General features: G+C 32.8%; 2 protein-coding genes across 2 annotated transcripts; both read left to right on the top strand.

Annotated features, from left to right (window-relative positions):
* Window positions 1-224: 224 nt before the first annotated feature.
* Window positions 225-2206, top strand: LOC133038111 (uncharacterized). The gene is made up of 5 exons (XM_061116161.1): window positions 225-809; window positions 902-1225; window positions 1312-1395; window positions 1492-1569; window positions 1808-2206. The coding sequence occupies exons 1-5, from the start codon at window positions 225-227 to the stop codon at window positions 2204-2206; spliced, it is 1470 nt and encodes a 489-aa protein (XP_060972144.1).
* Window positions 2207-9306: 7100 nt separating this feature from the next.
* On the top strand, window positions 9307-11454 carry LOC115717110 (ethylene-responsive transcription factor CRF4). The gene has a single exon (XM_030646054.2). The coding sequence runs from the start codon at window positions 9964-9966 to the stop codon at window positions 11113-11115; it is 1152 nt and encodes a 383-aa protein (XP_030501914.2). The 5' UTR covers window positions 9307-9963; the 3' UTR covers window positions 11116-11454.
* The last annotated feature ends 5544 nt before the right edge of the window (window positions 11455-16998 follow it).

Genomic DNA, 16998 nt, shown 5'->3' with positions numbered 1-16998 from the left:
TTGCGAATTGCTTAAAAGATGTGTTGCCTCAGATAATATCCTCAAATCAATCTGCTTTCATTCTGGGACACCTTATTATTGATAATATTATGATAGCGTTTGAGGTTATGCACTATCTCAAAAGAAAGCGTAAGGGCAAAGAAGACTATATGGCACTCAAGCTGGATCTTAGTAAAGCTTATGATCGTGTGGAGTGGGGCTTTCTTTGAGCTATGATGAGTAAAATGGGATTTGATTTGCGTTTTATTGGCCTTGTCATTGCTACGGTTAGCTCGGTGAGGTATAAAATAATTCATGGTGGACATGAGCTCGGCCCGATTGTTCCTGAGAGGGGTATTAGACAAGGTGATCCTTCATCACCTTACTTATTTCTTATTTTTGCTGAGGGCTTCTCATCGTTAGTACGGAAGTTGGAGCGGGATGGTAGGCTTAAGGGTTGCAAGGTTGCTAATGGTGCTCCGGTCATATCTCATATGCTTTTTACGGATGCTAGTTATGTCTATTGTCGTGCAAATGATAGAGAGGCTTCGCATATACTACATCTGCTTCAGTTATTTGAAATCGCTTCTGGTCAACAAGTTAATTTCAGTAAGTCCTCTGTCTTCTTGAGTACTAATGTGCCTAATGCTACTCGAGACCGGTTATGTGGGATCCTTAGAATGAGACTTGCTGATGAACATAGTACTTATCTTGGCTTCCCTTGTGTCATGGGAAGAAATAAGGATGCTATTTTGGGGTTTTTGAAAGATAAGATGCAGAAGCGCATTCAAAGTTGGGAGGGTCATTTCTTATCTACTGCTGGGCGTGAAGTCCTAATAAAAACCGTAGCGCAAGTTTTGCTATGTCTGTGTTCTTATTGCCTCTGAAAACTTGTTCACATTTGGAAAGCTTTATGTCTAAGTATTGGTGGAGTTCGAGTAGTAGGAAGGGTGTGAGCTGGTTTAGTTGGAGGAAACTTTGCAACAATAAGAGCTCTGGTGGGATGGGTTTTTGGAGTTTGCGTGAGTATAATCTGTCTTTGTTGGGAAAGCAAGGTTGGCGGTTACTTCTGCACCAGGATTCCCTTGTGGGTCGGATATATAAGGCTCGATATTTTCCTAACTGTTCTTTCTTGGAGGCCGAGTTGGGTGGCAATCCGAGCTTTATTTGGCCCAGTGTCTTAGAGTCACAAACGCTGCTTAGAGATGGTGCTCGTAGGAGAATTGGACCTGGTTCATCAACTGAGGTGCTTAACACACCTTGGCTTTTGTCTGAGACTAACCCGTGTGTGGTATCTACTCATCCGGCACTGCCAACTGTAAAGTGTCTCAGCTCATGAAGCCAGACAGTAGACAATGGGATTTGGAGCTTATTGAGGACTTGTTTGATTCCTGTGATGTTGAGCTCATCAAACAGGTGCCTTTGAGTGTTAGTCTTAGGAGTGATAGTTGGTATTGGAACTAGGATCCAATTGGGTTTTTCACGGTCAAAAGCTCCTATAATCACTTACAGACGGTCAATGTTAGTTGGAATTCATCCATGGAGGATGATGTCTGGAAAATGATGTGGAAGATTAAAGCTCCTCCTAAGGTTTTACATTTTGCTTGGAAAGCTCTTTCGGGTTGTTTGCCTACGCGTACTCAATTTCATAGTAAACATGTTCCTGTGGCTTTACACTGTGTGTTGTGTAACTATGGGGAAGAGTCAATTTTGTATGTTTTGGTTCAATGCTCCTTTGCTTATTCATGTTGGCTCCGATCGGCGTTAGGTGTTGGTATTTCTGCAGCAACCAATTTTTTTGACTGGTTTATGGAGGTGTTGGCAGTAGGACAATAAGGGGTTGGTTGAAGAAGCTGTCATGGTTGGATGGGCATTTTGGAAGGCTCGAAATGATATGCTTTGGAATGGTAAATGTTGTAGTGCTGCTGATGTTGTTTGGCTGACTCGTACTACTCTTCGACAATGGACGTGTGCCCAGTCTAAGCAGCTGGACACGGGTTCCCTGGCTTCCAATCGCACTGACACAAGAGAACACTGGTCCAAACCGGCAGCTGGACAGTTAAAAATTAATGTGGATGGGGCAATTTTTGAAGACACAAATGAGATCGGCACTGGTTTTGTAGCGCGCGACTTTGATGGTCGATTAATTGAGGCGTTTTCCACTATTTTTTCTGTCAGTTGCCGACCCGAGATTGTAGAGATTCTATGTAAAGACCGCTTAGTTTAATTTGGAAATTAGTAGTTAATCATGTTTAATTATGCAAATTATTTATAGCAATTTAAATAATTATTATACTGTTATTGTTGAATTCTGAAATGCATTTTATGTCATTTAGAGATTTTCATAAGTTTGCATTTCCGGTGCCCGGTAACATGGAACTCGGTGTTTGGCTCAGTAAAATCACAACTTAGTATGTTAGTAGATTGGGACGGTTTATTAGACATTGGGAATGTCGGGATTGGCCGGGAATTTAGAATTTCCCAAAATACCCCCTTTAGTGTTATTTATGTTATTTTAGTGTGGAGAGGCAAAATGGTCATTTTGCCCCAATGATATTTTGTCCTTTAGTGGACTTAGTAATTGAGTTTGATATGTTGTTTGTTTATTATTTTGGCTGAAGTAAAAAGGATTATGTGGCATTTACTTTCATTTTTCCCAAACTTAGAAAAAATAAAAAAATTTCAAAAGAAAGGAAACTCTTTTTCTCTCTTTTCCTCTCTCTTTTCGGCCCTCTTTGAGCAGCAAGAAACCAACCAATTTCTTTGGTGATTCAAGCTCTCCTTAGCAAGATTTAGTGTTCATAAGTTGTTGGTATATTTTCTACATCTTTCCTTTATGTTTTCTTGAATTTTTGAAGAGAAATGGTAGGTTGCATGCTTAGTTTTGAGTTGTTCTTGCTGCTGGATTTTTGATGTTATTTCTAAAGTTAAAGCATGATAAATTGAGGTTAATTAAGTTGCTTGTGATGCTTAATAGTTAGGTTGTTTAGAGTTGTGGAGATTTTAGCTCAAAAATTTAGTTTTCAAAGGGAATTTTCGAAATTGGTGGCTGTAGTTAATACATGAGTTTGAGTTTGTTTTCTGCAGTGTTATTATGCATGATTATGTAGTTTTAATCTAGTTTTGAGGCTTGTAAGTGAGCTTTAGCCAAGTTTGGGTTTGAACTCAAAGCTTGGAGCTCACATGGTGATTTTTAATTATGTGTGTTCTGGACTGTGTAGTTGCTTTAGAAATGTTCTATGGGATGTTTAGAACAGGTCTGGAAGGTTTTGTGTGTTTTGGATTTGATTTGAAAGAGTTATGAAATGATGTGTTCTGCCTGCGAGGAACCGGAATTCCGGTTGTGCATCCGGAATTCCGGATGGGTTTTGAAAATTTCCAGAACCGGAATTCCGGTTGGACAACCGGTCTGCCAGTTGGGGAATTTTCAAAAACCCTAGTTTTCCTCGTTTTTATGTTATTTGGGGTATTGCCATGCTTTTTATCGATAGGGAAACTTTTAGTTCCTAGTTTAAGTCCCCGGGAAGTGATTTAGCGTATCACTTATAGTGTTGTGATTGTTTTGATTTAGGAGCTTGTAATTCGCCGCGCAGTTCGTTCCAGTCAGGTTGACCGGCACACTTAAATTTAGAATTGAGGTAAGATTAGTATAACAGTATGCATATATAGATTACATGTTTAGCGTGCATGTTAGGAAGCCTGTTAGATTACATTAGATATGTATGTTGGCTTCGAACCATCCGACTGTGTCACATCGGTACGAAGTAGAGTATGACTAGCAGTGGAGTATGACCGGTTGACCGAGTATAGCCGACACCGTATCACATCGGCACAGCTAGAGTATGACTAGCGGTGGAGTATGACCGATTAATGCGAGTATAGGCCGATACTTAGGTTGGTGGTTCCGTACTATTTGACGTATCACATCGGTACAAAGTAGAGTATGACTAGCAATTTGGAGTATGACCGATTCGACCGAGTATGGTGACATCGTAACACATCGGTACAGGCTAGAGTATGACTAGCAGCTGGAGTATGACCAGTTCGACCGAGTATAGGCTGTTACTTGTCATTTAGTACCGTCTCTATGAACGTTCAGGACTCAGTATCGTGTTGGACACGACAGTTAGGGTTATGGTCAGGGGTATGGGCGTCTGATCATGACTCGGGATTTATGTATGATTATTATTATGCTTTTCTTACTGAGTCTGTCGACTCACAGTTCTATGTTTATGTGTAGGTAAGGGCAAGGCTACGGCTGATGGACCGTGAGCGAGCCGGTGAAGATTGTACATGTCGGGGCGGTTAGGCCTGGAGCGTACGATCATCGGGACAGCGAGGCTATTTTTGTAATTAGTCGCTAGGCGACAAGTATTTTGTACAGACAGTAAACTTTTGTAAATAGTTTTGTAATCGGGATCCCGAATATTTTGTATAAATATTTTATAAGTTTAATTAAAAAGCAAAATTTTTAATTAATCACGTTTTCCATAAACCTCGTTGATTAGCAACGAGCTGCACAGTATGTTTGAAAATCACGTAATACGCCTATGCTAGTTAGGGTGTTACAATTTGGTATCAGAGCCGCCAGATAGACATATGATGTCAACCTGGACGCTGAGTGAATGGTAAAACATCCTAGGGATGTACTTTTTGGTGCCTAAGTGATATTTTGACATCACATAGTCTGTTTCTGTGTTCTAGCGAAGCTAGTCACTAGTGTTCAGAGATGTTGCTGTTTCGCGAAAATAAGAGACTTGAAACTCTTCATTTTCGAATGATTTTCCGAAGTTGGAAATGAGAAATGTGTCGTTGTGAAATTGACTTCTCTGACTTCATAGATCTTAATTATTGTAAAAAACTAGACGAGCGATCGAGGCAGAATCAAAATTGGATAAGCAGAACCTAGCGCACCAGCCTACTTTTCAACCTGGGTGATGTGTACTTCATTTTCGAGCTCCTGGATTGTCATTTTGATACTTCCAAGGTTCTTTCAGTTTAGGAAGAGGTCTCCTACCCCATTTTTACCATTTTAGATTGAATGCTCGGATAAAATTTTGCATTTGAATGATTGAAACCAGCGCAGCAAGTTGACTATCAACCTAGGCGTTGGGCTGTGCTTCTAGGGCCTCAGGTTTTTGGTTTTCTCCCTAAGTTTGCTTGAATCTTCAGTATTTTTGATGATGGAAAAAATGTCCAGAACACTTTTTTGAGAACTTGATTCGAAAAAAACCTAGGTTCACAATATGTAAACTTGGGCGCTAGGCCTAGTGCCAGGTGTCAACCAAGGTGGTGAGTCCCCTTCATGGCCTTTCAGAAGTTCCGTTTGGTCTCCAAAAATAGTTGAATCTTAATCTTTGTTGAAAACGGAGAAGATGCTCGAAAGACTTCTTGGAAAACATCATCAAATCTGCCCAGATTGACAAAATTCCAACTTGGGCCCTGGGCTAGCCCTAAGTGTCAACCTGGGCGCTGGGCCTTGCATCTTGCACTCAAGAAGTGTTGGTTCTTCCCTGAAAGTACCTATTTTCTCATTTTTGATGAAGACAAAGATGATACAAAAGTCAGATCGTCGATCTCATACTTAGAAGTTACCCAGATTGGCCAATTGTCAACTTGGGCGCTAGGCCTTGCTTCTGGCACTTCAGAAGTGTTGTTTCTTCCCCGAAAGTACCTATTTCCATATTTTTGATGAAGACAAAGATGATACAAAAGAAAGATCGTCGATCTTATACTTGAAAGTTGCCTAGGCTGGCAAATTGTCAACTTGGGCGCTGTGTGCCCGAGCACTGAGTGCTCCGGGTGCTCACAAATGAATTTTCTCCAAATCTAATTTTTATACCTCTAATATGTCCATGGTATGTCTAGTTCGTATCCCAATGTAAAATTTGACCCATTTACACTGAGACTGTCTCAAAAATTGAAACCCTTGATGGGGATATCAAAGTGGGCCCTGGGTGAAACCCTTGGTGCCCAAGTTGACTCCTAGGGTACATGTTCATGTAATTTCAGCTCCCCTGACCTGGATTTGATTGCTCTATTTCTTCATGGTACAGAATACTGAAAGATAGTGAGTTGAAAATGAGTTATTGATATCCAAACTTCCATTCTGGAGTTTTCGAAGTCAACCTAGGCGCAGGGCTAGGGACCCTTCCTAGGTCGACTTGTTATGACTCGAGACTACTTAACTCTGAGATGTCATCTTTCTTACCACGTGTCAAATATTGATGTCCACAGTACTACTTTTGGTGTAAACAACTTTCAATATTTATTTTAATTTATTTTCATAATGTTTTTATAAAATAAATATGTATATATATTTTTTATTTTTTTATGATAAAATGTTATGTTATATTTTAATTTTTTGTTATAATATTTAAAACATAAAAAAAATTATTATAATCGAAGCTATATATTTTATATAAAAAATATAAATTATTAAAATAAAGTGTATTTATAAAATTTTAGGGTGCACATAAATTTTTTCTTTAGTTAAATACTTATTGTTGAATATTGGTTAAAGTGGGTAAATAAATAAGGAATTATTACATAAAAAATATAAATTGACATTTTATTTACAAAAATACTTTCATAAGGTAAAAACAACATTTATACCTTTTATGTGATTTTAATTACTAAAATACCACTTACACTATCATCACTTACACAATCAGACAATAGTTGCTGCGTGGTTGCACGGTGGTTGCATCCGACGAATCAGATGATGGTTACAGGGTGGTTGCTAGGTGGTTGACTGAAGGTTGCATCAGACGAAAGTTTCTGGGTGGTTGGCTGAAGGTTGCATCAGACGAAGGTTTCAATCAGACGAAATAACTGTTAATAGCAAAATGTTTAGGCAACTGTAATGCAACTGTTGTGAAACATTAAAAATCAAAATAGTGTTTCCACATACATAACTCTATCTACATGTCTCTTAATGATTTGAAATGAATAAATTCACTATTAGAAATTTGGAAAACAACAAAAATACACCAGGATAAATATTTTACTATAGTATTGATGTAAACTTTTTTGGATTATACTTGAGTTGGATTGTTTGGGAACTCCAGTTCAACTTTTTGAGATCTGTCTTTGATGGATCTAAAAATTGAAGTCAAAACATTAGTTTTATGCAAATTAAACTGGATTAATAGTTGAATTTTAGTTTCGTAGTAGTTTTTCTACACTTTTGTTATGAATTCGAAGCAGCTCCTGTTTTGATTGATTTTGGTTGTCTTCTCAAGTGAAGTCGTCGGAATTAATGGTGGTTCTCTTTCTGATTGAATTTTCGTTTCGGTTACTGTGTAGTTTTGCGATTGTTGCGCGATAGTTGCCCAGGAAGCATGGATCTTGGTTTGAAGGTAGGGGTATTCATTGGATCACATCCAATGGATTTGGACCCATCCGATCCAATCCAATTATTTATTGGATATTGGATTTTTCCATCCGATCCAATCCAATTGAATTGAGTCATCCGATCCGATCCGATCCAATGGATGTATTGGATTGGATCGGTTTCATCCATTGGATGCTTTAACTGGTTTTTTATTAGATTGGATTGGATCCATCCAATGGATCCCATGGATGAATCCAATCCATTTTAACCACTATTTAGGCTAATTTCATTAAAAAAAAATATATATATGAAAAAACATAATTTAAAACCTAATAATCTAACATAGATAATAAAATAATATATAAAATAATTAAATATATAAAATTATAAATATTAAATATGATTGGATGGACATTGGATGATATTGGATTGGATTGGATCGGTTATCCATTGGATCGGATGTCTCATCCAATATCCGATCCGATCCAATTGGATTTTTAAAATTTACATCCGATCCGATCCAATTATGATTGGATATCCGATTCTATTGGATCGGTCGGTTGGAATTGGATTGGATGACTTTCTGTACACCCCTAGTTGAAGGTGTGTGTAAGTGGTATTTGTGTAATTTTTTTTTATTAGTGCAGTATATTTATTTATTTGGCCAGCTAAAAATATTTTTATAATATTGTTATTTTTTTTAGTCAAAACGAAAAAAAAAACTCAACAAATAACTGCAAATATAATATTTAACCCATTACCAATATTAAGTTATAGAGTTATTCAGAAAAATAGTGATGAAATCTGATATAAGAAAATAAAAATAAATTCTATTTAGTTTTTTGTGGGAATTAAAACTCTATTTATTGATTTTACGTGATTGGGAACAAATCTCGAGTTTCTCTTCCACCCAATAACATTTCCCAAATTCCAATTTTTTTTTAGTAACTACTCAAATTTGTTATGGTAAGTAAATAATAAATCACTCATTTTCTTTAAAATAAAATACAATAAGCTATTAGCATATCTCGGTAGAAGTAACACCGAGTACACAAAAAACCCAGAGACGTACAAAACCGAATTATAAATGGCGGCGAATTCTAGGTTGCTTGCCACGTTACTTTTATTTTTATAGCTGTAATTGTAAAAAAAAAAGATTAAAATAAAAACAAAAACAAAATATCAAACTTGAAAAATCTCAGATGAATGAAAGAGATAATAAAGTAATAAATAACTATAATGCCAACAAAGACAGCACAGAATGAATTGTTACACACTCGGTGTATGTATGGTAATTTAACAATGAAAAGACGAAAATGCCCTCGCAGTGATAAGATTATTACTTTTGGTTTTGTAGTCTAATTAGTGGGCGAATTAAGGGAACAAAGCAGAGCAATTAACTCTCCCTTGACATATTTTTAATTCGAACGGTCAAATAATTTGACCGACTAAATTAACAGCATAGCCGGGTATCTTGGCCCTCACGTGACACCCAACACAGATTTCAAGATAAAAAAATTTAAATGCTGACTCAGTACATTATGATGTTCTCTAATTGGGCCAAAGTCATAGTGGACCCCACATATTCCACGTGGCGAGATCTTAAAGCATAAAGTCTTCGTGGACCTTAAATTGTCCACGTGGCGAGATCTTAAAAGCATTCATCCTGGTGCGGTGTTCTCTAATTGGGCCAAAGTTATCGTGGACCCCAGAAGTCCACGTGTCGAGATCTTAAAGCATCATCGGGATGCGGCGGAACGTATTTTAATTGCCACGGTTGTGACCGGGATCTTCGGACCGACGCCGACCGGCCCTTTGATATGACCGCTCTATTAATTTTGTTTCCTTTTTTGATTAAAATGGGAAATAGGAAATGGGTATTAATTAATTAATTAATTGATAACAATATTAATAAATACTTTACTTTATATTTATTTATTTATTTATTTATTTATTTTGGGCTGTTGGGTATCCTATAAAAATGCAATTTACAGCATTTCGCAACACAACACTGAACTTTTTTTTCTCTCTCAAAACTCACAAACTCTCTCTATCGCTTTCTCTCACTCTCTCATTCGTACACTTGTAAGAGTTATTCATTCATATTCATCTGTACAACAACTCCTCTTTTTTTTCCCAATTGACTCATTCCTTTTGATTGAAGAAACAATCCCAACATATTTTCCAGGAAAAGGAAAGAAAATATAACAGAAAGTTCTTGGCTGGCATTAAAGCAGGGCAGAAGTAACAGTAGTGGTAGTAGAGTACAGTGAACCCAAAAAAAAAAAAAACACAGTTACTCAGTTTCCTTATTAACTTTGGTAGATTCTCTTTTCTGGTTCTAAGCTGTATACACCCTTTGTTTTCCATCCTGCTCAGTCTTTTAAGTCCTTTCTCTTTTTGCCTAACAAGCCCTTCAAATTAGTTTTTCGATTTTTGAATCAGCTTTGGCCTTTTTAGGTACCCCTTTTCACAGTTTCTTTTTCCCTTGTCTCTCTTATCGTTAAATAACTCATAAGGCTTCAGCTTCACGATTTCGTTAGTTTCCTTTTTCTTTCGAATCCCTTTTAATTTTATTCGGGTCTAAATCTTTCTTTCTTTTCTTCTTTTCGCTTGATGAGAATCTGAAGTGAAATTTTGGTATAGTTATGATGGAGCAGAGTATCCTATGTCCGATAAAATGCACTGAGCACCGGAGTATCACCAAAAAGTTAACCAGACCCTCGAAGAAATCATCGTCGGATTCAAGTTTCGCCGTTCCCAGAACCGTACGGATATCCATTACCGACCCGGATGCGACTGATTCTTCCAGCGATGAAGAAGGAGAGTTCTTCAGTCGTCAAAGGGTGAAGCGATATGTACACGAAGTTAACATCGAGACTAGCTGTAAACCCAATCTTGTCTCTAATGTTCGAAAAAGACCGGCGGTTGAAGCCGGACCCACTTGCCGGAGACCCATCAAAACCTCTAATACTTCTTCTTCTTCTTCATCTCCGGTTAAGAAGTTTAGAGGAGTTCGACAACGGCCGTGGGGTAAATGGGCGGCTGAGATTCGAGATCCAGCTAGACGTGTACGGCTCTGGTTAGGTACGTACGATACGGCAGAGGAAGCTGCCATGGTGTACGACAACGCTGCCATTAAGCTTCGTGGACCTGACGCTTTGACCAACTTCGTCACTCCTTCGGCGAAAGAAAATCCGGCAGAGCCGGAAATTACCGGAAGAGCTTCAGCATCGGTATCTGGGTACGAATCGAGCGAAGAGTCGAGAAACCTTTCTTCTCCGACTTCAGTTCTTCATTTCAGAACTCACTCAAACGAAGAAGAAGGTGGTCAAAAACCCATACTAGACGACTTCATTCTAGAACCAGAAGTATTGTCTCAACCTCTGAAACAAGAACCAGAAGAAGAAGAAGAAGAAGAAGCTGTAATCCAAGAGTGCCAAGGCGAAACGACAACGAACGGTGTACCAAACGATTTGGGTGATTACTTGTCGTTTGACTTACCTCCATTCGAGGACGAGTTCTTCAATTTCGAATACTCCCCAGAATCAACGACACTATTTGACCCGTCGTTTTTCTTATTAGACGACATAAAGATTGAAAACGACAACAACGAAGTTAGCGCATCAGACGATATGGTTATTCAACCTTTACCGGACTATATAATAAAAGAAGATTTCAGTGACATGTTCATTGAGTCACCATACGACACGTCGTCCGGTACTGATTCGTTGTGTCAAGGTGGAGACGATCTCTTTAGAGATATTTTGTTTGGTTCAGACCCTCTTGTGGTCCTCTGAGAAATTCACAGTGGCAGCCACAGTCATTGGACCGAGTGTTGCCGCCGTTGCCTTGCCGATTTCTCGGCAGATTTTGTTCAGGCTGCAACAACAAAATTAAAATAAAATAAAAAAAAAAATTAAATTAAATAAATTCTGTTTTTTCTTTTCTTTATTATATTATTTAGTTTTTTTTTTTTTTAAATATTTATTATATTATGAGGGAGTAGTAGTAGTAAGAATGGTTGACTGTTGAGTGGAGTTTTGTTAAGAGACTTTGGCCATGTAATACCTTTTCATTTTTGGATTAAAAGAGTGTATCTATATTAATTAAGTCTAATTGTATAATTTATTTTTCTATTTTTCTTTATTATTATTATTTATTTATTTTTTATGTAAGAAAGCGTGGCATTCTTTTGTGTCCCACACACGAGCAAGAGCGCAATTTACGGTCCTTGTGGCCGGTTGATTGGTTTGAAATAAGTGGGACCCACACACAAGTGTGAAAATTTAAGCCTTTTATTTCGTAACTACTATATAATATATATGACTTGGCCAAAAATATGAAATGAAAATGTAGACTATTCTTTAGTAATGTGAACGGTTACAAGTTAAATTTTCTAATAATAATAACAATTTTTTTTTTAAAAAAAAAGTGAGTAAAGGAAGGAAAGGAAAATGTTTTATTGATATAAATAAATTGATTTGAAAATGTATAGGAAAAAGTTGTGTAATGGTGCCGCAAAGCAAAAGTGTAATAATGTTGGAGTTGAAAATGTATAGCAGCACCCAAAAATTAAAGCAGTAGAGAGAGATTTAATGTTTAGTAATAGAATGTGTGTGGATAGATTTTATATATGATAGGGGATGCGTTCATAATTGACTTAGCCTTTAATTACTTAGCTTCATATTTAGGTACGAACTATCTCACTGAGTTAATTACTTTGGTTTTGGCAAACATACAAATTTCATCTCTATCTTATACTACTACTACTACTATACTACCACTCTTTGTATTATTTTTGCCTTTTACATTTTTTCTATTAAATTTTTATTTGAGTAAGTTTGTGGTATAAATATTTAAGTTTAACTCATGTTTATAAATAAATACTTATATTTAATATCCTAAATTATAATTTTAAAATTTCTGTAAGTACATATCTGTTAAGTGTTAAGTCAATTATGGTGTGATAATTTCTAATTGGTCTAAGTTATTAAATTTTTATTTTTGAAAAGAAATAGTTTAAATATACCAATAAAAAAATAATAGTGTATAATGACTTCATATTTAACAAACAGGTATACAGAATTCCAAAAATATAACTTAATGTTTTATTACCGTTAAAAATTAAAATTAAGTAATTATTTACAATTGAGAGTTGAATTTAAGTATTTATAGTACAAATTACTTATTTTTATTATATATAAAGGTAGACGACAAACAGAGATATTTGTGATAATTAAAGATATTTATTAAAGATATATTTATGAGATTTTTTTATTGCATATATATATTTATTAAATTTTTTAATAAATTATATAGGGTAATTTTATAATATATTTTCTTATTTTAATGTATTGATACTCTCTTTACTTGTTTTGGCATCTAAAAATAATATAAAATTTAATGTTCGAACAGTCTATTTTACACCCGTATAAAATAAAATAGTCACGCGCGTAATACAGTATTTGAACGCAATTTTCCACATGTTAAATTTTTCTAAAATTTTTAAAATTTTGCAGGGTGTCTTAAATAACTATAATTTATATTATTATGAAAAAAAATTAATTAAAAAATTATTTCGGATACCAAAACAGATAAAAATATATTGATGCATCCCTTTTAAGGGGGTGCATTATAGAATTTTTCAATTATATATATATATATGTTAAAAATAATATAAAATAAGGAGGGACATTTGCCAATATTAGCTTATTATAGTTAAGGCTTACATTATATATATGAATATATAAGGCCATTTACTTGTCACTATTTTATTTTGTATCACCTTCTTCTTCTTCTTTTTTTTTTTTCATGTGTACATTTCATCTCCCATTGTGAATATTTCTAGATCTTCAATAAATAAATAATTTAATTAATAAATATATAAAGTAATGTTTTATAAATGACAAATTATATAGATTGATAATTAATATAGAAATATTATACATTTGGACTTGATTTACATTGGTAGTAGTATTAGTGTTTTTTTTTGGGTAAGGGTTATATATTATTGTTGTTGTTGTTTTTATTTTAATTGTTGTTAGTTAAATTTTGTAATTTAAATTTTATTTGATAATGTTAGTGGTTTTTTTTTGTTATTGATTTTTTGTTGTATATTTAACATTATAATCATAATAATAAAACTAAAAATTAAATATATAATATTTTATTTAGAGAAAACTAAACGTTCTTAAACAAAATACGTTCTAGGTATTTATTATTGTCTTTGTATAAATAGTGTTGCCTTTATTATTAAAAGGAAATAGTTTTTTATTTAAATAAAGACGAAGATAAAAGTGGATCATTGAGGGATTTTCGTTAAATAAATTTTAACTTTGAAATAATAACAATAAAAAAGAGATTTTTGAACAATAATGGTTGGAGAAGCTCTTAAAATAAAAATAAAAATTAATGATCATATTTTAATGAGTTTATAAGTTCTTCAGTAGATGATATTTTAGGTTTATAATTATCTGAAGTACTTTTAGAACTCTCCTAATTTATTTGATTTGCATGTTTTTTGATGGATCTGTTTAAATTCAAAATTTTCCTTTATACAACATTGTACATTGTAATTATTATAGATTTTTTTTTTTTTTTTGAATAATTTTGAATAGTTTACTAAGAAAATAAAACATAACTACAAATAAATAGTTTTAACCACATACGTGTATATACATAAATTAATACTTATGCAATAAATTATTTATTTTTTATATTGTAAATTATTTAAAATTTCATATAAATATGCATGATATTTAAATTATACAATAAACATCCTCTTGAAAAAAAATTAAATTTATTAAAAACACCTCCACATGCCATTTTGCCATATTTTAGAAGTTAATGTTTCAATAAATCCAAATTTAAGGGAATAAGTGTTTCCCTCTATTTATAGTACACTAAAATAATATATATTTAAATTATAAAATATTTTCTTTTCAATAAAAATTATAAAATATTTGAGAGGTAAAATTAGTCCCTCTTGGACATACTATATATGATAATATATATTATAGTATATATAAATGAAGTAATTTCTGTAGTCCATATATATTATTGTATTGAATTGTAAAAGTAATATTACAAATTGATACACCACGGATTAAGTAAATAAATATTTGAAATAATTTTGTATAAATAAATTCATGTATATAATAAGAGAAATGGATAGCCAATAATGGAAAGTAGTATAAATGAAGAATCTAACAAAAAGGGAATCAAATCTAGAATATAATTTACATTTGAGAAAATGAAGTGTTTACCAAGTTTTCTTTTGGTCCATATATATTGGAGACATTTTTTTATTTTTATATTAATAAGAAACCTATAAAGTTGGAAAAAAAAAATATTGGACCCAGAATGTTTTCTCTCAATATAGTATTGGGTAATACAAGGAAAGTTTTATTTATAAACAAATATACATGGTGAAATAAATATATGCCCTATTTCCAAATATTTCCAAATTCCATGAAAGGGAATTTTATTTTAAAGTCAATTATGTCTTTTGTTACCGGCAAGTTTAAAGAAATTAAGCTTTACAATTTTGTGTTGCTAATTTCCAAATAAATAGAATACTAATAATTAATATATATAGTCATGTATATATGTTGTAGAATTAATTTCATAAGCAAAATATATATATAAATATATATTAGGATATCTATTTGATTTTGACATGTACTAACCTCATGTGCACCTGTCCTATGTATATAATCATCATCATTTTTTTTTTCTATAGTAATAAGATAAGATCATGTGTAATCGTTTTATGTATATTTTTATGTATGACATTATTTATTTATAGTGATATGAATAATAATCTTAACTAGTCTTATGTTGTGCATGCAGTGGTTTTTTGCTTAAGTATTACTCAAGAGAGTTATAGTATATAACTATAAGAGATGAAAAGGAGTAATGAGATCGAAACCTTATCTCCAAATGATTATGTCCCAAACCCCACATATTAATATATCTTCATTTTTTATTATTATTGTTAAAATTAATATATAATATAAAGTGAAATCACTCTATTTTTACGTGCTTTACATATGTTATTAATCAACACTTTCTACACAGAAGAACAACAAAATAAAATTTTCATAATAATTATGTCCATAATAAACTTGTCTACATTATGATCATTAGCCTTTTTCACACAATTAAGTGAATAATATTTTTATATTTATTTATAAATAAATAGGTTGCTTTTAGTGTAATTACCAACTTAATCTGTCAAAAGCTTATTACTTTGAATTCGATTTTGGCTTTCTTAATTATTAATTATTTCTTCTTTCACTATTGTTCAATTAGTACATATAGAAGATTCTGATTTTGCCTTTAATTTTCTTGCTGCAAATTGCTGGCTTTAATTATTTTGAATGCTTTTACTAATATATTGGGATCATTTATTACGTTAGCTTGGTATGTTGGAAAAAAAAACGTGTTAATTTATTCTATGGTGGCAATTAGCTAGGTGTAAATGTCTGTAATATTAATATCACACATTAAATTTCTACAAGAGTACAAAAAGTTGTGTAAATTTATTACATTGTGAATTAATAACATATATTATTGTATCGTTCAGATATTAGTTATACGTTATTGTGTATAGGAATAAGATGATTGTTATTTAGTAGTGGACTCAACACTTTTTGATAGGTGATGTCTTATAATTAAATAACAATATTTTTTAAAAGTTATTTTTTTTAAGTTAAATAGGACTCGATACTTAATTATACTAATAATATGTAGTATAATACCGTGTTAGGCCCTAGTAATGCTTTTCTAGCATTTCTTGTATAGGAAAGTATAATTTCAACTCTCAATCATTGTTCATGGCCAATTAGTTTTTGAGAGAGTTTTACATTGTTAATGTTTAAAAAAGATAAATAAATATGTAAGATCTATGAATTACTCTCTCATAGTTAATTAATTTTGAAATAGAAACTCATGGATCTTATAATTTTAACATAAGTATACGAGTAAGAACAAAAAAATTCTAATAATTATCTGATAAAAAATAAATAAATAAATAAAATTGATCGAAAAAGTAGACAAAGCAAAAAGAAAAAAAAAAGAGAGAGAGCTACCTAAATCTAAAAATCAATTTAAAAAATTAGAGTAAGAGTCAAAAAAGACACCTGTAAATCAGAGATAGTGAACTAAAAAAAGTCATTAAAAATTCCAAAAAAAAAAGAGAAAAAAAAGAAACTGATCAAAAAAATAAAACCGAAAAAAGTTATCTATTATAATTCAAGAGATAGTGAGCCAATAAAACTACTTGTATGGAAGCTGTAAGTTGTCAAATTCAAACATAACATACTCATATATATATATATACTAAAAAAAAGTTACGTGCAAAGCACGTATACATAATTTTATATTAGGTAGTTTATAATTAAATTGAAATCATAGAAAATTAAAAAATAATTCCCTAAGAAACAAAGTAAAATAAATCACTTCAATAATGAGTATTAGCATGATAAATATAGCAGTATTTACGAAAGTAATAAAATATTTATTGTGTGGTAATCTCTGAATTTTATATATTTATACATAACGCAAAGAAAAAAAAAATACTAAAGCAGATCCTTTCAAAAGAGAGAGATTTACTGGAAGTATTTCCAACTACTGACATTGTGGTGGAAAGAGAGTTTGGAGAATTCTGAGTGATATCT

Source organism: Cannabis sativa, chromosome 5 (genome assembly GCF_029168945.1).
Source record: "Cannabis sativa cultivar Pink pepper isolate KNU-18-1 chromosome 5, ASM2916894v1, whole genome shotgun sequence".
Classification (NCBI taxonomy): domain Eukaryota; kingdom Viridiplantae; phylum Streptophyta; class Magnoliopsida; order Rosales; family Cannabaceae; genus Cannabis; species Cannabis sativa.
This window is presented reverse-complemented; position numbering and strand designations above follow the sequence as displayed.

What these genes read in the sequence shown, in the direction of transcription:
- LOC133038111 (XM_061116161.1), top strand. Translation starts at nt 225, where the DNA reads ATGGGATTTGATTTGCGTTTTATTGGCCTTGTCATTGCTACGGTTAGC. An exon ending in GACCTGGTTCATCAACTGAG is followed by an intron (nt 1,226 to 1,311) that starts GTGCTTAACACA and finishes AAAGTGTCTCAG; the next exon opens with CTCATGAAGCCAGACAGTAG. An exon ending in ATGTTGAGCTCATCAAACAG is followed by an intron (nt 1,396 to 1,491) that starts GTGCCTTTGAGT and finishes AATCACTTACAG; the next exon opens with ACGGTCAATGTTAGTTGGAA.
- LOC115717110 (XM_030646054.2), top strand. Translation starts at nt 9,964, where the DNA reads ATGATGGAGCAGAGTATCCTATGTCCGATAAAATGCACTGAGCACCGG.